The following is a 21,235-nucleotide window of genomic DNA, read 5'->3' as shown; positions in this document are numbered from 1 at the left end:
GTGAAGAAGGTTATCAAAAATTGCAGCAGGATTTTGATCAGCTGGGCAGATGGGCCGAGGAATGGTTAGTGGAGTTGAATACTGATAAGTGCGAGGTGTTGCATTTTGAGAAGTCAAACCAGGGCAGGACTTTCACAGTGTATGGTAGGGCTCTGGGGAGTGTAAAGAGGCTGTCCCACTTGGGCGACCTGATTGGCGAGTTTAGAAGAGTGGATCACATGCAGGACGAGGAAATTATTTGAGCTTGGCTTCATGTTTGGCACAGAAATTTTGTGCGGAAGGGCCATTTTCTGTGATGTACTGTTCTATGCTCTATCCTATTAAACCATGTCTGTGGTCTGTAATTACTGCTGCCTTTGTAACTGTAGTTAACCTTTCAATCAGCACTCTCAACACAGTGCACCAATTTGAGAGACATTTGAGGCTTGGTTTGCATGATCTGCTGTATAAACAGGCACACTGGAATCTGAGAGTGCCAAGAGAGAGTGGTCTCGGTGGTGGTTTAAGAAGGAACTGCAGATGCTGGAAAATCGAAGGTAGACAAAAATACTGGAGAAACTCAGCGGGTGCAGCAGCATCTATGGAGCGAAGGAAATAGGCAACGTTTCGGGCCGAAACCCTCCTTCAGACCCGTTCCATTTCCTTCGCTCCATAGATGCTGCTGCACCCGCTGAGTTTCTCCAGCACTTTTGTCTACCTTTTGGTCTCGATGGTTGCATGGTCATGAATATACAACCAATTTTCGTGTTCTGTTTGATTTTTGGAACAAAACACATTGATGGATTTCAAAACTTATTGCATTTATGTTGCAACTAAATCTATGATGGTGTCCCAAGAATTTATTATGGAATCATACAACATTTGACACCAAGAGATATAGCTTTTCAGTAACCAAGAAATAGGTCAAGGAATTCCAGGAATGATGGCTTAAAAACACGGAAAGCCATGTTGTTCAAAAAAAGACTAATATTGGAGGGAATGAACAAGGTTTGAGAAATAGAAAGGTGAAAGGTCTCGGAATAAAAACAGAACACATGGATGGTGGTTTGGAATAAAGGTGTTGATGCAACAGATTCAACACAGACAGAGAAAACAAGATGGTAAGTGAAGAGGACTTGGTACAAGTTTTAAATGGGTTTGTTTATGGAGGATGGTGGAAGACCGGCCAGGTATTACAGGATGGTGAAAGTTATTGAGACGATATGTCCGTTGCAATTCTGCAATAAAACTCACTCACATTCGGCTTTGATAGCTGCACTGTTGATTGGCAAAAAGGGACGTCGTGCTGCCTGCCGTGGGTGGAACAGGTTTCGACAGTAATACCGGGCTATTTTGGTTAATCTCGTTGTCTGAAGACAGAAAGCCTGCCTAGTCTTCAGTGTAAACTTGGGGTTGGCATTCTTCACCCAGTAGCCATGTGGATTCTAAAAGATAAAATAAATTAGCAGGCATGCTGAACAAAACACATTATATCTGGTGCAGGAAGGAACTGCAGAAGCTGGTTTACACTGAAGATAAAGATAAAAAGCTGGAGAAACTCAGCGGGTCAGGCAGCATTTCTGGTGAAAAGGAATAGGTGGCATTTCGAGGCGAGGCACTTCATCTGAAGGGAAGGCCTGGCCTGCCTTCTGAAGAAGGGTCTCGACCCGAAATGTAAGCCATTCCTTTTCTCCAGAGGTGCTACCTGACCCGCTGAGTTCCTCCAGCTTTTTGTGTCTATCTTACATTGTAACGAGTTTTTGTTTCAGCTGTCGAGTTTGAGAAACTACATTAAACATTTGGGTCCCCTCCCCTGCTACCCACAGCAGGATCGGGGCATTAATTTTAATCACCTTACCCTAACAAGCTCTTCACCTCATGCTGGAGTAACTGAGCGAGTCAGGCAGGTTCCTGGAGAACTTGGACAGGTGACGTTTTAGGTCGAGACCCTTCATCAGACTGATTGAGCAGTCGGGAACCTTCATCAGACCAATTGGTCTGAAAAAGAGTCCTGGCCTGAAACGTCACCTATTAATATTCTCCAGGGATGCTGCCTGACCTGCTGAGTTACTACAGCATTTTGTGTCTTTTTTACTTCATCCCATCAACTATCAGACTTAAACCAGGCCCCTACCCCAGCAATGAATAAATAAGAATGTTGTATGAGCAGTGCTACGTACTTCACCTTGAATTAGAATGGTCTGATTACCTGGCATAATGAATAATATATTGTATTATTTATTGTGTATTAGTTTTGTTGTTTCATTAATGTGATTGTAAAGCTGCAGCAAGAAAGAATTTCATTGTTCCGATCCCTGTGCATATGACAATTAAACTCACTTGACTTTGGATATGATGCTTCTTGTCACGTTGACCTATTCCACTGGTAATCAAGAAGATCAAGATACATTTATTTATCACATGTGCCAGTTGGCACAGTGAAATGTAATCACCATAAAGTAAAGAACACAACACAACTTAGAGTCGATAGAATTCAACTTAAAACCCCCCCACAAGGCAGAATCAAAGTTTCCCACTGTGAGGGAAGGCACCAAAGTCAGTCATCTTCCTCAAATGTTACTGATGTTCACCCATGGTCGGGGCCTCCCCGTCCTCCGCAGTCGCCGCTACGGACAGCCCGATGTTCAGGCCCGCTCGCCGGGGTGATGCAAGTCCGACGTCGGGGCTGGGGGACCTTCTCATTGTGATATGCCATCCCCTCTCCAAAGCAGCTAGGTTACACAGGAGAGTAACCTAGGAACTGCAGATGCTGGTTTACACCCAAAACAGACACAGGACGCTGGGGTAACTCAGCGGGTCCGACAGCATCTCTGGAGACAAGGAATCGGCGACGTTTCGGGTCCTGACCCTTCATCAGACTGAGAGTCAGGTAGGGGGACACTTCTCGTGACCTATTCATTTTCACCAGAGATGCTACCTGACCCGCTGAGTTACCACAGCATTTTGTGTCTATCTTAGATTATTCTCCTGTTCTCCTATCCTGCATGCATCCATGCAACCAAGGCACAAGATGAATTCACTGCCAGTTGATCAAGGAATGGGTTCTAGTTATCTTTAACAACATAAGCAAAACCCTGTGGCGTTCAACCAAAATAGTCTCCCCCCCCTCCTAACGCTTCTTGGATCGTGAAACGGTAACACTTACTGCGCTATTACGGGTAGGCCCGGGTCTCTCGCCCTCGAGCCTTGTTGGCATCTTCAGGCCACCGTACTTCTTCCAGTAATTCCAACAAGTTGCACAAAGTCTGCATTGCATATTAGGAGGGCCCCAGGAGTACCACTGGTATGACTGAGTTGCTAAAGAGAGAAGAGTATCCTCGTCAGCGTTGTGAGCAAGAAATACATGCCATCCCATTATCAGATACGGTGTGCATATATAGTGATGCTCAGTTTAGCACATGGGTACAAATGACAATAAAGTGTCATCGCCATTAACCAGCCGCCTAACTGGTACACTTGCCAGACTTTGCCCCATCCCACCTCTCCTTTCCAATTTCTCCCCACCTCTCCATCAGCCTGAAGAAGGGTCCCAACTGCCAGATCCACTGAGTTCCTCCAGCAGTTACCAGAGAAAAGGAACCGTTATGGAGGCAGATTTGAGGCTGCAGAGCTCTTGGAAAGAAACAGAAGTGCTCAGAGCAAGTACAGTCAGATGCAGATAAACGCTACAGCATCAAATACCCCTAGCTAGGTATACTGCTGTTACAATTCCCTAATCGGGGTGGAAGATTACAACCTTCACGTGGTGCGCCCTGTTTCGACTAATGCAATCAACTTGACGTACACAAACAGATGATCAAATAGAACAAGTTGTCCTACAACTTTAGGCTGTGCATGCCACACGAAAGAAGAAGAAGAATTCCCCAATCAGCTGCCTTGTTGCTCGAATTTAGCAACCTATTCATAGCACCTGAGTTTTGGAGCCCATGCTGGTCTGAGAAAATCCCAATTCAATGTATCCCTTAAAGGTAGCAATGGGAATCTAAACAGGATTTAATATTAGGCTATCGGAAAAATGACAAAGTGCCAGAATACCTTTACACTAATAATCGATACTTGATTCAAGTGTTGATGTTGCACACTCCCCCAAATGTAGGAATGAGACAAGCAATGTAAACGGCGAGCGTTTGACAGCATTGGGCCTGTACTTGCTGGAGTTTAGAAGAATGAGGGGGGACCTCATTGAAACGTACAGAATAGTGAAAGGCTTGGATAGAGTGGACATGGAGGGGATGTTTCCACTAGTGGGCGAATTTGGACTAAGTCACAGCCTCAGAATTAAAGGACGTTTCTTTAGAAAGGAGATGAGGAGGAATTTCTTTAGTCAGAGGGTGATGAATCTGTGGAATTCTTTGCCACAGAAGGCCGTCAATGGATATTTTTAAAGCAAAGATAAATAGATTCTTGATTAGTACGGGGGTCAGGGGTTATGGGGAGAAGGCAGGAGAATATGGTTAGGGGGGAGAGATAGATCAGCAATAATTGAATGGCAGACAATAGATAATAGACAATAGGTGCAGGAGTAGGCCATTTGGCCCTTCGAGCCAGCACCGCCATTCAATGTGATCATGGCTGATCATCCCCAATCAGTACCCCGTTCCTGCCTCCTCCCCTCCTCCCCATATCCCCTGACTCCGCTACCTACTCCGCAGAGTAGACTTGGTGGGCCGAATGGCCTAATTCAGCTCCTGTCACTTACGACCTCTGACATGTTATGCTCAAAGAGATCCCTCTGACTGGTGCAAGCAATATGCTGCATGCAGCATGTTAACAGTGCATGTTATAGGCAGTCAATGGCAAGTTCATCAGGAGAAACATGTTGTACTCACTGTAGCAGCTCTCACAGGCCCTGCCAGCTCCACCATTCTGCCCTTGGAACCCTGCTCCATTCACCATCCCTGGCTTGCTGACTGTGTTATTCACATTGATCTGGTTGGGGTTTGGTTTGTTGCTGTGGAAAATAAGAGACGGAAATTCAAAATTGTGGGCGGGGAAAATAGTTTTGTTTAGAGATACAGTGCGGAAACAGGCCCTTCGGCCCACCGAGTCCGTGCCGACCAGCGATCGCCCCATACACCAGGACTAGCCCGCACACTAGGAACAATTTACAATTTTAACCGAAGCCAAATTAACCTACAAGCCCGCACGTCTTTGAAGTGTGGGAGGAAACGGGAGCACCTGGAGACAAGCCATGCAGTCACAGGGAGAACGTACAAACCTTGTACAGCAAAATTCAAGATCATCAGGATGCCACTGCATCATCCTGCTGCCCTTTGATCCTGAATTTTGCTTTAAGTTGAAATTGTTGAGTGTGATAAATAAGCTTGAACACTACGATTACTGATGTAACTATTGCCATTGCCACACTCCTTAATTACAAGAATGGGAACAATCATTTTGATGAAATCATTGGTAAATGCAGTGTAACATCCATCATATTGCAAGATGTTACCATGTTGCAAAATATTATCATATAACTCGGTGCTAAGCCCAATGTTAAACTGCATTGAGTCTGTCATTTCTGTGCGTAAGCATAGCGTCTGTCCATCTATATATGCTTCACACCAAGATCAGTCACAGACACCGATCGTTATTCTGCATAATGCATTCTGGAAGCATGGAGCGGCACGGTGGCATGGCGGTAGAGTTGCTGCCTCACAGCGCCGGAGACCCAGGTTCGATCCCGACGGGTGCTGTATGGAGCTTGTATGTTCTTCCCGTGACTCCGTGGGTTCAAAACCCCCCCCCCCCCCCCCCCCCGAGATCTTCAGTTTCCTCCCACACTCCAAAGACGTACAGGTTTGTAGGTTAATTGGCTTGGGTTTGTGTAAATTGTCCCTAATATGTGTGGGCTTGTGTTAATGTGCAGGGATCGCTGGTTGGTGCGCACTCTGTGGGCCACAGGGCCTGTACCTCTAAACTAATCCAATAAAAACTGAACGGTGGCAAGACATTTCATTTACACAGGCAAGACAAATCCATGGAAGTACTCACTAGTTGGGGATGTACACCTGTTTTAATCGACTCTCTGCTTCAGCTGCTTTCAAACGTTTCTGAAAAAAACAAATCGCGTCAATTAAAACCATCTCCTGAGGAAAAGGACAATGTTATGAAGCCTGCCCCACCAGTGTCTTCATGCATATCGATGTCTGAACTGGCCTCATTCTTTCACATGTCAGCAGCCTGATACCAAGTCATTTAAAACAGGAAAAAACAAACTAAATGCAGATCAATTTTCAACAGCTAGATCATAATGATGCATGAAAATGAGTATGGCCTCTCAGCCCTGCCATTTATTGTGATCATGGCTGATCAACCCCAGACCTCATCGCCTCTTTAATGCAAGTTCCCTATAGCCCTCAATTCCCCGATCTTCTTTAAGTATCACCAATGATCTGGCGTCCAGCAAACTCTGAAGTTGAGAACACCAGAGATTCACCATCTTCTACTGTTCTCACGTCCATGACCTTGGACAACGACTATCAGAATACTCCCACAGTCATTCCACAGTAAAGTGATTGAAACTGTGGCCGAGGCACACACCAAGCTACCCGAACAAGACTGTATTTCCTCAAGTTTCTGCCAATTCTTGGATCACCCCTCGTCTTTCTAAAAATTCAGCGAGTCCAGGCCCATTCAACAACAATCTAAATGCTAAAAAACAAACCCTTCATCCTCACTGCATTTCTTCCTGAGAAAAGGAAATCAAAATTAGTCCAGATGTGGCTCAACAAAGTCCTCCAGTTACAGCAAAATCTTCTCACTTCAACAGCTTTGCAATAAATGTTAACAAAATTCACCTTCCATGTAATACCCGCAAATCAATTTGATTTTTAAGCAAGAACATCAAGAATCTTCTGTGCATCAAATCTATCTGCATTTTTGAAAATATTTGTCCTACTCTTTCTATTATATGAGACCTGGAAACTGGAAGTGAGCAGCTTTTCACAGAACCACATCAGTGAACGACTGGACTGGAAATCCTGTTTGACTGCACCCTTACTCCGGTTGAAAAGGCTTAATCTGAAGGCGTTGCTAAAGGCCAATGTACTTACACTCGAGACAGCTATACTATTTGCTCGAGTAATAGTCTCAGAGAATCTTGAAGCCTGAATATTCAATCACCTATGGTGGGCTAAGGCATTTCATATGGATATTTTAAAAGCTTCTGAGGCAAAACCCTAGGCATCCACAGTTTCCTTTATTCTTGGGGTAAAATATTCTCTAATGAACAAGCTAATGAAAAAGCACAAGCATGCTATTCAAAACCACCTTTACAAACTCTTGCTACATCTTCAAAACCATGAAGCAAAATACCAGGTAAAGGTTTTAGTTGGAGAGGTCTATCATTGGTAGCTCAGTAATACAAGTTTGTAAATTAAAAGTAACTGAAATGAAGATATTAGTGAAGCTGGGATTTTACCCCAAGAATGAAGGAAATTGTGGGTGTCTAGCGTTTTGCATCAGAAGCTTTTAAAATATCCATATAAAATGCCTTAGCCCACCATAGGTGATTGAATATTCAGGCTTCAGCTTGTCATTTAAGTCGTGCTCCGAATTTAAATAGAACATTTGTTCACGCAGGATATTGAAGTAAACAATGAAATTGTAACTTCTATTGAAATTCTATTGTAAAAAGTTAAATGTCTTTCAGGACAGGGTATAGAAGTTGGGAGGTCATGTTGCGGTTGTACAAGACGTTGGTGAGGCTGCATTTAGAGTATTGTGTTCAGTTCTGGGCACCATGTTATAGAAAAGATGTTGTCAAGCTGGAAAGGGTACAGAGAAGATTTACAAGGGTGTTGCCAGGGCTAGTGGATCTGAGCTATAAGTTGACTAGGCTGGGACTCACCTGCCCACGTTTGGAATGCAGGAGGATGAGGGGTGTACTTATTGAGGTGTATAAAATCATGAGACGAATAGATTGGTTAGATGCACAGTCTCTTGCCCAGAGTAGGTGAATCAAGGACCAGAAGACATCGGTTTAAGGTGAAGGAGAAAAGGTTTAATAGAAATCTGAGTGTTAACTTTTTCCACATAAAGGGTGGTGGGTGTATGGAACCAGCTGCCAGAGGAGGTAGTTGAGACAGGGACTATCCCAACATTTAAGAAACAGTTAGACAAGTACACAGATTGGACAGGTTTGGAGGGATATGGAGCAAACGTGGGCAGGTGGGACTAGTGTAGCTGGGACATGTTGGCCCGTGTGGGCAAGATGGGCCTGTTTCCACACTGTATCACTCTATGTCTCTCAACGTCTCTTGGGTGATTCTTCCACTACGTACTCTACATGCTACATACATCCTGCATATTGATCTGTGCTGAAGACCTGTTACAAATACGGTTTGTCTCTGCTTAGCTCAAAAATCACAACATTGAATGTTCCAACATCAGACCACGAAACAGAAGCACATTTGTCTACCTGCTGTACGTATCTATCTGTTGTCTTCCACATATAATAGTACTCGATTATACTGGTTAGCGATTTCCATGGAAGCTGCAAAACAGATTGAGAAGACATTTAGAGTCCCAAATGCTGCTGCATTCACTGCTACGAAACACCCACCCAAAATACATTTTATGGGAGATTACTACATTACAATTGTACAGCGGGTAGTACAACTGTTTCACAGCTCTGGTGCCTGGGCTCGATCTTGACTCAGCAACTCTGTGTCGAGTTTGCAAATTCTCTATGATGGTGTGAATTTCCTGGAATCCTCTTGCTTTTTCCCCATTAATAAACATTGATACATTAATTGGTTCTGTAAATTGCTTTTAAAACCAGCATCGACTCCATGGGTCGAATGGCTATGAATGTCATAAGAGATACAGGTAATTAATGCAGCCTCCATAAATGACTCTGAGAACCATCTGACCTGGTGCATTAGCTTCTTGTACAAAAATGTGACATATTCTGAAAATATTACTTTTGTTCAGCTTTCATTCGGTTTAAGAGCCAAACCTGACTATAGGGCAACAGAGGTTCTACGACGTTACCGAACCACAACCACTGACACCTTTGGCTGCTAAAATACTCGTCATCTCCGAAAACTGACCACAAACAAAATAAGCCTGTGCTGGAGGTTTAAAGACGGGCTTTAAGACAATACAATACAATTTATTTGTTGTCATTTGAACCTCATTGAGGTTCAAACGAAATTTGGTTTCTGCAGTCATACACACAAGAAAAAGAACCAAGACACAACACAATTTACACAAACATCCATCACAGTGAATCTCCTCCTCACTGTGATGGAAGGCAAAGTCTTATCTCTCCCCTGCACTCCTCATTCTCCTCCCGATGTCAGAGTCAAAGCCCCCGGCGGGCGATGGTAAGTGTCCCGCGGCCATTAAAGCCGCGCCGGGTGATGCAAGGCCGCGCTCCGGGTCTTGGTGTTGGAGCCCCCGGCGGGCGCTAACAAGTCCCGCGGCCATTTAAAGCGGGACTTTACTCTGCACTGTCCACAATCCAAATGTGTCTCATGGCCAATTAAGTACTTACTGTAGGATAACATCACAAACAACCGGTCAATGCATGTCATTAGGATGATTGACTGGCTAATGTGGTTTTGCCAGGGGTCATTAAGCAAATAAATAAAATGTAGCAGACTCCCTGTTCCAAAAAAGTCAACACGTATTTTTGAGCACCTTGAGACAAAAATTAGGCCTCAGTTTAATATCTTGATTGAATAACAATAGCTGTATCCCACCTAGTTAATCACTGCGGCAGGACATGTTTTGAGGGTGCGCGGTGGTGCAGCGGTAGAGTTGCTGCCTCACAGCGCCGGCGATCCGGGTTCGATCCCGACTACAGGTGCTGTCTGTACAGGAGTTTGTAAGTTCTCCCCATGACCGCGTGGGTTTTCTCTGAAATCTTCGGTTTCCTCCCACACTCCAAAGACGTACAGGTTTGGAGGTAAATTGGCTTGGTAAATGTAAAAATTGTCGTGTGTGTGTGTGTGTGTGTGTGTGTGTCTGTGTCTGTGTGTGTGTCTGCGTGTGTGTCTGCGTGTGCGTGTGCGTGTGTGTGTGTGTAGGATAGTGTTAAGATGCAGGGATCGCTGGTCGGCGCGCTAGAGCCTGTTTCCGCGCTGTATCTCTAACCTAAACTAACTGCTCTGAAAGCACATCATTTCATCACTATTAGTGAGGTGCTAACCTATTCTGAGTGCTAGTGTCTTAGACTACGACATGAAACCAGACCATCTGACTTTGATGTCAGAGGATTATAAACCGAATCTAAATGCACCCCTTCACATACTCAAAACCACTCTACAGGCTAAAAGATTAACATTTTGGAATATAATCATATTGCTGAAATATTTTTAGTGATGGGGATACCTATAGCTGTCCTCCACCACTAGAGGTTGCTAAAGTTCACTAAGTAGCGAGCTGTGGCAGAATGTACACGAGTCAGTTGCCTGCATCCCTTATTTGCGCTCATCATCATAGAAAGTTTTTATGCCAAGCAATAGGGCATCTGAAACCTTCCAGTGTTTTTGTGCCATATGCAAAAGTTTAATTATTCCTCCAAAATAAAGTCCAGATTATTTAAGAAAGATGGAACTGCAGATGCTGGTTGTTAGAAGAGACACAAAGTCCTTCTTCAGACTCTGGAGAAGTATCCTGACCCGAAGCGTCACCTATCCACGTTCTCAAGCAATGCTGCCAAACATGCTGAGTTACTCCAGATCTCGTGTCTTCTCCAGATTATTTAAGTAATTTTACAAATTTTTCGTCCCAACAGTAACCCCAAGATGACATCCTTTAGTTTGCCCCAATAGTAACCCCAAGATGACATCCTTTAGTTTGCCCCAACAGTAACCCCAACCCTTTAGTTTGCCTTAAAATCACCAGGTCCATACTAGTTTTGTTGAATGAGGAGCCTCAAGAAGCCAATGCATTTTCAAAACCAATTGAGTTTAAATTTTAAAGGCATACTGCAACCAAACAAAAAACTGCAATTGCTGGAAATGTGAAATAAAAACAAAAACAGGTGGAAGAACTTAGCAAGCGATACAGCGGTTTCTCTTTCCACATTGCTAGAGTGGCTGCGTTTTTCCAGCATTCTATTTTTATAATGTATATATTGGTTTCTAATAATAGGCTTTCCTCTTGCCCATGGAAGATAGAGCTGTTTTGGTCTTTGGCAGAATCTCCATTTCTGTGCTATGCTGAAGGACAACACGCAGTTAAAACGCAGCTAAAAGGCCAGACCATCGAATGGAAAGAAAAAGGTGTGAAAATGGTATATAAAAAAGGCCAAAAGCAGGAAGAAAGAGCAAGTTATCTAAAGTTGGAAACATCGAGATTGTATCCCACAGTGCCTTGACAAAGATAAGGATCATCTTACACCGGGCTACCATGTAACAGTGCAGGAGGCCAGAGACACACAGTCCCGTTTATATCAACGGGTCGATGGTGGAGAGGGTCAAGAGCTTCAAATTCCTGGCAAAGCAAGAATTTCATTGTCCTATCTGGGACACATGACAATAAACTCTCTTGAATCTTGAGAGTTCGAGCAAGACTTGGCTGGTGAATTAAAATGACAGACAACCATGGGGACTCTGGTTACGCCTGTGGACTGAGTGCAAAACAATCACCAAATCTGCATTTGGTTTCTCCACTGTACAGGCAGCCATCGAATGCAGCACACTAGATTGGAAGAAGTGCAAGTGAATTGCAGCCTTACCTGAAAAGACTGATCTGCTCCCTAGATGGGGGAAGGTGAGGGGGAAAAGAGTGGGGGTGGAAAGTTGTGGTGGGAAAAGAGGTTAAAAAAACAACAGCTATTCGACCTCTGCTGTTGATTGGGAAAGTACTATCGCAGTTGTAGGCAAGGTATTAAGAATACAAAGGAGAGTGATCCATTTTTCTCCACAGGGAGTAGAAAATCATAAGAATAAATCAGGTAGATGCACAGTCTTTTGCCCAGAGTAGGTGAATCGAGGACGAGAGGACATAGGTTGAAGGGGAAAAGATTTAATAGGAATCTAAGGGGTAATTTTTTTACACAAAGGGTGGTGGATGTATGGAACAGGTTGCCAGAGGAGGCAGTTGAGGCTGGGATTATCCCAACATTTAAGAAACAGCTAGACACGTACATGGATATGACAGGTTTGGAGGGATATGGACTAAACGCGGGCAGGTGGGACTACTGTAGCTGGGACATGTTGGCTGGTGTGGGCAAGTTGGACCGAAGTGACCACGTGGATTTTCTCCGAGATCTTCGGTTTCCTCCCACACTCCAAAGACGTGCTGTTTTGTAGGTTAATTGACTTGGCATAAATGTAAAAATTGTCCCTCGTTTGTGTAGGGTAGTGTTAATGTGCTGGGATCGCTGGTCAGTCCGGACTCGGTCGGCCAAAGTGCCTGTTTCCACGCTGTATCTCTGAACTAAACTATGTAATGTCTTTCTGTATAAGAAGGAACTGCAGATGCTGGAAAATCGAAGGTAGATAAAAATGCTGGAGAAACTCAGCGGGTGCGGCAGCATCTATGGAGCGAAGGAAATAGGTAAAGTTTTGGCCAGAAACCTTACCTATTTCCTTCGCTCCATAGATGCTGCCGCACCCGCTGAGTTTCTCCAGCATTTTTATCTACCTATGTATTGTGTTTCCACTGACTGGTTATCACGCCGCAAAAGCTTTTCACTGTACCTTGGTACACGTGACAATAAACGAAATGGAAATTGATACTCACAAAGTCTTGTCGAATGTCACTAAAATCCTTGCCATATTTTTCCAGAGCTTCCTCAAACAGGTTTGCTTCAGAGGCCGACCACTCTTCCATTTCATCCCGACAAAGCACGGGCCCTCCCTGAGGTACCAAGGCCGAAATTGCCTTTGACACATCATAGTTATTTTTATGTAATGTATCCATGGAGTGAAACTGCAAGGAGACACAGGTGAAGTAAATATCAGAGCGCCCGTCCAAACTGGACAAGCATTGTACTCTCTTAAACATAAGACAGGCACTTAAGCAGTCAGTCACACCCACCACACACAAGCCTTGGTAACTGGGGTGCATAAGCCTATATCCTGGACCAGCAAAACACAGGGACATCATATTTCCACACACAAAATTAGCAACACAATGTCAAGCGTGTAATCCAGGTATAACAGTAGTAGAAACAAAAACATAACAAAGTGAAATGATAATGAACTAATTTTCTACAAGACCAGAAAAATGGACCAAATGTTGAGGAGATTTAACTTTATAAAACCATTTACACTTGAATCAAAAGTTAAGACTGACTTTTGTGTCTTCAGGCTTAAATTAATCATTTGTAGGATACCATACTGACATCAAAATACAAACACATTTCATAGAAATCTTGTGTTTGCGCAGTGAGTCCTTTGCAATCTTCAGTGATTCTTCCAAAACAGGAATAAAAGCAAGAGGATGCAACCATTTGGTAAACCCTTGTGTAAAGTAAACATACATTTGGTAAACCAATGGGAGCAAAAATAGAAAACCTTTTTTTTCAGGATTGAGAGTGCTCTGACCATCTCGAATGTGAATACTTACATAAAAGAATAAGGAATGGAGGGCAGAGAAATATAGTTAGAAAGTGCTCATAAAGGGCCTGTCGCACTTACATGACTTTTTCGGCCACTGCCGGCACCCGTCATAGTCGCAGCAGGTGACCGAAAATTTTCAATATGTTGAAAATCCAGCGGCAACCAGAAAAAGGTACAACTCTTTGGGCGACTACTCACAACAATACAGGAGTCACCCTGCGACATGTCACGGGGTGACTCCTGTATGGTCGTGAGTGGTCGCCCAAAGAGTCGTACCTGTTTCTGGTCGCTGCTGAATTTTCAACATGATCACCGCTGAATTTTCAACATGAACATTTTCGGCAGCCTACTGCAAATATGACAGGTGCCGGCAAGTCGCCGAAAAAAATCACGTAAGTGGGACAGGCCCTTAATAAATAATATTACGCCGCGTTTTGGCACTCAGGATTTGGCAACATTCATTACTTCCCTGTACTTGTGCATATGACAAACTTGACTTGGCTGAAGTTTCACAGGGAAAACACAACACAAGACAATTTGTGCAAAGTAGGATCGTGCAAGCGGCAAATGATATGAGCTGAAGAATTGGATTTCTGGAGCTAACAGATGGACTGGCGATTGATGTTTATACAAGTCCCTTCAGAAAGGCTCTGACGTCCAAAACAAAGCATTCCATAATCAAAAGTGTCTTTACTGGAGAATTCATTTTCTTAATTCCAGCAGGAGAATTTTTCCACAAAGTCAATTTGACAACAACTAGTAGCAAATAAAAAAAATTGTCCGCGTCAACCTTCAAAGATGTACAGGCCTCGCAAGCGGTGTGACATCGCAATGGGTAGAGTGTGATAAGCCCATTTCTGTGACCTCCATTTCCCAGAACAGAGAAAGGATCCCAACGCGAAATAATCACCGTTGCTGCCTGGTCTTCTGTGTGTTTTGAGAATTATCTAGTTTTCATTTCTGATATCTATAGCCTGCAGTTATTTTTTTTATTCAACAATGCATTTCTCTGTAACTAGGGACATGCGACTATAAAGTATCATTGAGTTATTTTTATGGAGCTCATGAGATCTGATTCTCACTGGATCATGACTTTAAGGAACATTGGTAAAGGGACTGTTAGCTTATCAGGGATTTTGACAAAAATTCAGTGGATCGAAGGTACCGAAAAAAGCACAATGGCAGTATGTTGAGACACAAAGCGGGTCAGTGGATGTCACGGTTAGAGCGGGCATGGTGGTAAGTATTCACTCGTTTTTAAATAGCCTTTAGACTTACTTCTTACATTATCACATAAAAACTACTTGATAAATTAACAGTTTAAGTGTGCTGCCACAAAACAGTGGAAATCCATGAATGTTTCCATTCTTACCAACGTGATATCTCTGGAGGCAGCAGCGGCACTCATGTGTAAACTTGGTTGTCGTATAGAGCTACTGCAGTCTAAGGCCCGAGCAAACGTCCCAACAGATCTGCAAAAGATGGAGGGAGTGAGATAGTAATCAAACAGACTGCACGTCTAATACAAACAGCTATTAAATCTCTCCTTTAAAGCAACACAACTCCACCCAAGCAAGTGAGTGATAACTCACGCAAAATATGAAGCTGACTGCACGAGGTGGAGAGGTACCCTGAACCAACATCTCAAAACGGGGGGAAGAGAAACTGTTGAACGCAGCGGCAGACAAGCGGGCACGCAGAAAGGAGCGCAGCAACTTCAACAAACCAGAGACCACACACACAAATGTGACCCTTGCCACAGAGACTGTCACTCCCGCCCGCATTGGTCTCTTCAGCCACAAGCGACGCTGCTCCAACCAAGGTTTGGAGCAAGCAGCCAACAACTAGGATGCTTCACCATGGTCAGTCATGACCGAGGGGGGCCTACGATATGAAGATGACCATTCCACTAACATAGGGTAACACTGCAGGAGACAGTGATGTTATCCTTGATAAAATAATTAAATTAGCTGCATTATTTGCTGAGTACATCATGCGCTGCTGGAAAGCCGAGCTAAATGGGAAATGATTGTATCTGTACTGACATTTGCTAATTAAGCCATTTTAAATGCAGGACATATTATGGTCAGATAGAATTTTTCTTTCAGGGTTTACATTGGCTTCCCAAAAGAAGCAGCAGGTTAGGGAAGGGTCTGGATAGGTATATGGACGGGAAAGGAATGGAGGGTTATGGTCTTAGTGCAGGTAGATGGGACTAGATAGATAGATAGATAGATAGATAGATAGATAGATAGATCCTTTATTGTCATTCAGACCTTTCGGTCTGAACGAAATTATGTTGCCTGCAGTCATACACAGAATCAATAATAACAAAACATACAATAAACACAAATTAAACATCCACCACAGTGAGTTCACCAAGCACATCCTCACTGTGATGGAGGCAAAGTCTTAGTCTCCGTCTCTTCCCTCCTTGTTCTCCCTCTGCGCTGAGGCGATCGATCCAGGCCGAAGATGCCGCCCTCCAGTCCAGCGGACCTCCGTGGTGATGTCGCCGCCGCCGAAAGCCGGAACGCCGTCTCCGCTCGTGGTGAGAGTAAGTGTTCGGCACGGACTAGAAGGGCCGAGATGGCCTGTTTCCGTGCTGTAATTGTTATATGGTTATATGGTCATGCAGCTACAAGCCCCACTTTTGCAGGAGGATGCTCCTTCGCTAAAAGCACCATCATTGGTGTACCAGCTTCCAAATGGCAACTGATACAAAATATCATCATCAATTTATAGACCTTGCAATTGGAGGCGACAGTGCAGTTCCCCCAACAAACTGTGATTATGGGCACAGGCTCTTGTCTTATTCATATCAATTCACCCAGGCCAACACAAGCCCACATAGGTGTCAGTGCCAAATTAAGCCATTAACAAGAAATAATAGAGGCAGTCCAATTGTTCCTCATGCCTACCTACTTCTCTGGTCAATAACACTTACAGACCTTAGGGTGATTAAATTTCTACTCAACTGATTCCTGACTCTTCATCCTCTCCCCTACTCTTCCCCACACTGCAGTGGAACCATTATTCAAGCATCTATCCTATCAAGTCCCATACAGTTCAATGAGATCACCTCTCATTCTTCAAAACTCATAAGAATGTGGGCCTAGTCTGTTTAATCTCTCCCCATCAAATAATTCCCTAACACAAATCAAGCCAGCAAACAGACCCTCCATCATGAGCAGGTAGATAAAAATGTTGGAGAAACTCAGGGGTGAGGCAGCATCTATGGAACGAAGGAATAGGTGACGTTTTGGGTTGAGACCCTTCGCTTGAAGAAGGGTCTTGACCCGATACGTCACTTATTCCTTCGCTCCATAGATGCTGCCTCACCCGCTGAGTTTCTCCAGCATTTTTATCTACCTTCGATTTTTCCAGCATCTGCAGTTCCTTCTTAAACACTCCATCATGATCACATTCTTTCTCAAACAAGACCACACATGCGCACAATATTCAGATAAAGTCTCACGAGAGCTCGATGACAAGATTTCTTTACTCTCGTAATCAAATCTTTCTGTCACAGATACAATCTCACGAGAGCTCGATGGCAAGAGTTCTTTACTCTTGTAATCAAATCTGTCTGTCACAGGATACCTTGATAATTGCTTGCACTATCTGCATAATTAACAAGTATAATGGTACTTGGATCCCTGCAAACACCAACATACTTCAATCTACAATCATTTTTAAAGAAATCGAAGATTTGTATTTCTGGTACCAATGTGATGATCTCTAATTACTTCACTACATTTTATTTTCTCTTTCATGCCATCACCTATTCACTGAGCTTGTCCGTATCCTTCTGAAACCTCTTTAAATCCTTCACTCAACAAGCTTGGATATATTACACTTTGTTTCCTTGCCACTAATTTTTAATTGGGGTCATATCTCAAATCTTCAGCACCAAAGCAAAAGGATTTGAGTATAGGAGCAGGGAGGTTCTACTGCAGTTGTACAGGGACTTGGTGAGACCACACCTGGAGTATTGTGTACAGTTTTGGTCTCCTAATCTGAGGAAAGACATTCTTGCCATAGAGGGAGTACAGAGAAGGTTCATCAGACTGATTCCTGTGATGGCAGGACTTTCATATGAAGAAAGACTGGATAGACTCGGCTTGTACTCGCTGGAATTTAGATGATTGAAGGGGGATCTTATAGAAACGTACAAAATTCTTAAGGGGTTGGACAGGCTAGATGCAGGAAAATTGTTCCCGATGTTGGGGAAGTCCAGAACAAGGGGGTCACAGTTTAAGGATAAGGGGGAAGTCTTTTATGACCGAGATGAGAAAAACATTTTTCACACATCTGGAATCTCTGGAATTCTTTCCCACAGAAGGTAGTTGAGGCCAGTTCATTGGCTATATTTAAGAGGGAGTTAGATGTGGCCCATGTGGCTAAAGGGATCAGGGGGTATGGAGAGAAGGCAGGTACAGGATACTGAGTTGGATGATCAGCCATGATCATATTGAATGGTGGTGCAGGCTCGAAGGGCCGAATGGCCTACTCCTGCACCTATTTTCTATGTTAAAGCAATGAATGAAAAAAAGGTGGGTGCCGCAAAACCATTCAGCTCACCGTGCGAGGACTAAAAACTGGTCTATCTGTCGGTCAGTCAGCGGACTGTCTGGGTCCCAGATTTTTACTTCAAGTTTTAAATGGTCTCTTTCATCTTCTTCATCTAAGGAAATAAAATAGGAAAGATCATGAGTTGACAGAAAGCCACAAACAGGACTAAACTCCACATCATATTTGGAAAGTGCCAAACTGGATTAGACCCAGCAAGGAGTTTGGAAAGTGCAGCTCTTTGCTTTAATACAAGTGCAGATGGTTTGTAGCAAGGGCAACAGAGAAACAAAAAAGGAATACATTTTTTTAATTTTCAAACAAGTAATACCTCACCTGTAGCATCGTTAATGCTAACAAACTTCGAAAGGTGCCAATGTGGCGAGATCTGAAGTGAGTATGTCTCTAATTTCCTCCAAAGTAAAATCTCTGGTTTTGAATTTATGGCAATGCTCAATCATACCACTGGCATCAAAGGTATTTACTCTAATGTGTTTCATTTCTTCCATCTTACTGCAAACCAGCTGTATTGATACAAAAACAGGGGTGCATATCACCTAAACTTACATCTTCATCTCCATTTTAGGCATTCCTGTTCTTCTTTGCAATTTAAAATAGGGCAGAGTTCAAAAATTTCCCCGTTCAATGATTATGGTAGTCTTAGACCAAATTGGGCCAAAGAATTTAACTGTAGAGGAAAGAAGGACTGCCACAAGGTCAGCATTTTATTATGTGCGGCATCAAGGAGTCTTGGTCAAAATGAAGTCAATAGGTATCTGGGTGGATAATAAGTCCCAATTGTTGGAGGCATAACTCAACACCCAAGACAGTGGTTGTCCTTAATGGAGGTCAATCATCCCAGCCTTCGACCAGAAACTTTAACCTATTCTCCACAGTTGCTGCCTGGCTCGCTGAATAATTACAGTACTATATAAGAGTGGCAGGGGAGTAAAAATTGTCAAAGGAACAACTGCTGGTTAAGGACCCATGACTGCAACTTTCATTATCAAAGGTACAGTAGTTAGGACATGGGGATGAAAGATAAAACTTGCTGATGTGACAGCAGTGCTCGGGTGAGGTCTGCATGCAAACAAATTATTTCATAATCTACTCCCCATTATCCAAAAGTGGTTTATTTGGGTTGCTGATCAACTGCCACCCCTTTGTTTCGAGCCGCCTACATAAATTGAATGCATTTCTTGAAGAGGTAGCTAAATGTGTGCCAAGGGTAGTGTGGTTGAAGTAGTCTATATGGACTTCAGTAAGGCCTTTGACAAGGTCCAACATACGATTCTCAAACACTTGGATTTATGAACAGGGTGTAAGAATTTGAATAAACCATTATTATTCAGTCAAAAGTACTCAATAGCCGATGCTGGGTGTAACGATTGCTTAGTTTCATTGAGGATTCTGACCTCTACTTCTAAATAAAACAGCATTCAAGAAAAACATCTGAAAATCCAGTTGGGATTCTTCCCTTCCTCAGCCACACAAATTAAAGACAACATTGGGCGTGGAAGTGAGCTTGACTGAGATTTAACTATGTATATGTAGATAGACACAAAATGCTGGAGTAACTCAGTGGGACAGGGTGCATCTCTGGATAGAAGGAATGGGTGATGTTTCAGGTCGAGACCCTTCTTTAGACTGAATCGTTGGAATCCCCGAGGTAGAAGATTGAGGCGCAGGCAAGCACCGTGAAAACAAACGTGGCTGTGGCAGTGAGTCTGGGATAAAACGTGGTCGGAGAGCAGGAGGAATCACAGGGGGGGGGGGGGGGGGGGGGGAGCTGCGAGAGAGGATTTTCGTAGAACCCCCGCCAAAAAGAGGAGAACTTCTTCAAAGTAGACATACCTTGAGGAGAATTCGCAGTGGAGCAGACAAATGTTGTAGGAAGGAACTGCAGATGCTGGTTTAAACTGAAGATAGACACAAAGTGCTGGAGTAACTCAGTGGGACAGGCAGCAACTCTGGGTAGAAAGAATGGGTGACGTTTCAGGTCAAGACCTTTCTTCAGACTGAAACCATATATGGGACCAATTGAATGGTGTATTCTTACACTCACACATCTGTTTGGTCTCCCTTATCCCATTTCACTCCTGGTATCCTATACCCGAAGGACGCAATAATGATGTCAAACTAAACTTTGAATCCTCATCAGAATAAATGCAAAACTTTAACTATGTATTGTCATACCCACCTTCTTTGAGCAGATCAGGGATATCCGCTTGGTACCTGGGACCAACACGGATCTCACCTTTATCTGCAAGCAGAGTTTTCTGTTGTGGATCATAAACTAGGCAATAAAAAAAGGAATCCTGGAAAAAAAAAAAAAAAAAAAAAATAGCAGTCACTCAGAATGCAAGCCCAACATCAGAATATCTCAGAGAAACAAGAGACTGCAGATGCTGGAATCGTGAGCAAGAACACATTGTTCGTGATACTCAGCAGGTCAAGATAAAATCTTCCTTCTGCTGAATGAAGCTCATCAGCTCCAACATTCTTTCTCCGTCTAGAGGAAAGGAGCCTCTATTTCTCTCAGTATTGCATTTAGATACACCTGCCACAGAGAACTACCAAGATGCTGAGTAAATGTTCAAATATTTTTAAACATGTTTGCAACAGTGATTTTTTATCTATATTCAGCTGGCATTCTGTGAACAGTTTGTTTTAAGTCCTTAAATGTGATCGGCAAAAACTGATCTCTGACTGCAAAGCCATTCAGAAGCAACTACCTACCATGGTCTCATTGTGGTGTGTGCATGCACTTAGCCACATGAATAAGTAGCCTAGATGAGGAAGTGAACGTGGGAATAGCATGCGATGATATAGGGTTAGGCTGATGGCAGTTGTCTACGTTAGCCCGAGGTACAGCGCAGCTACAAAGACAGATGTATACAGCAATTCGTTCTTCCCCCGCACAATTAAAGCATGGAATAATCTCCACCCAACTATAGTTACCCAACCAGATGCAACTAAATTTAAAGTAGCTCTTTCTTCCCAATAACCCTTTCTGGCTTAAGTCCTCCCTTCACCACCTCCAGTTTAAATTCCATTTGGAATATTTTGGAGGACCAAGAAACCAAGAACCAAGTAATTGCTCGTCCAGAAGGCTTGCACGTGCCAACACTTGAGACATG

General features: G+C 43.4%; 1 protein-coding gene across 3 annotated transcripts in view; it reads right to left on the bottom strand.

Moving 5' to 3' along the window:
• The window catches only part of LOC116967852 (metastasis-associated protein MTA1-like), a 97,344-nt gene that overhangs the window by 26,570 nt on the left and 49,539 nt on the right, over positions 1-21,235 (bottom strand). For all 3 annotated transcript variants that reach the window (XM_033014475.1, XM_033014477.1, XM_033014476.1), the window contains exons 7-15: positions 20,296-20,413; positions 18,108-18,210; positions 14,896-14,995; positions 12,703-12,891; positions 8,423-8,497; positions 5,995-6,053; positions 4,830-4,951; positions 3,146-3,297; positions 1,238-1,424 (exon numbers count right to left, since the gene is read on the bottom strand). In XM_033014475.1, coding sequence (XP_032870366.1) covers positions 1,238-1,424; positions 3,146-3,297; positions 4,830-4,951; positions 5,995-6,053; positions 8,423-8,497; positions 12,703-12,891; positions 14,896-14,995; positions 18,108-18,210; positions 20,296-20,413 — 1,105 coding nt within the window. The remainder of the gene's footprint in view (positions 1-1,237; positions 1,425-3,145; positions 3,298-4,829; positions 4,952-5,994; positions 6,054-8,422; positions 8,498-12,702; positions 12,892-14,895; positions 14,996-18,107; positions 18,211-20,295; positions 20,414-21,235) is intronic.

This window comes from Amblyraja radiata, chromosome 41 (assembly GCF_010909765.2).
Source record: "Amblyraja radiata isolate CabotCenter1 chromosome 41, sAmbRad1.1.pri, whole genome shotgun sequence".
Taxonomy (NCBI): Eukaryota; Metazoa; Chordata; class Chondrichthyes; order Rajiformes; family Rajidae; genus Amblyraja; species Amblyraja radiata.
The sequence above is the reverse complement of the archived record's forward strand: the minus strand, read 5'-3'. Positions and strand labels throughout refer to the sequence as shown.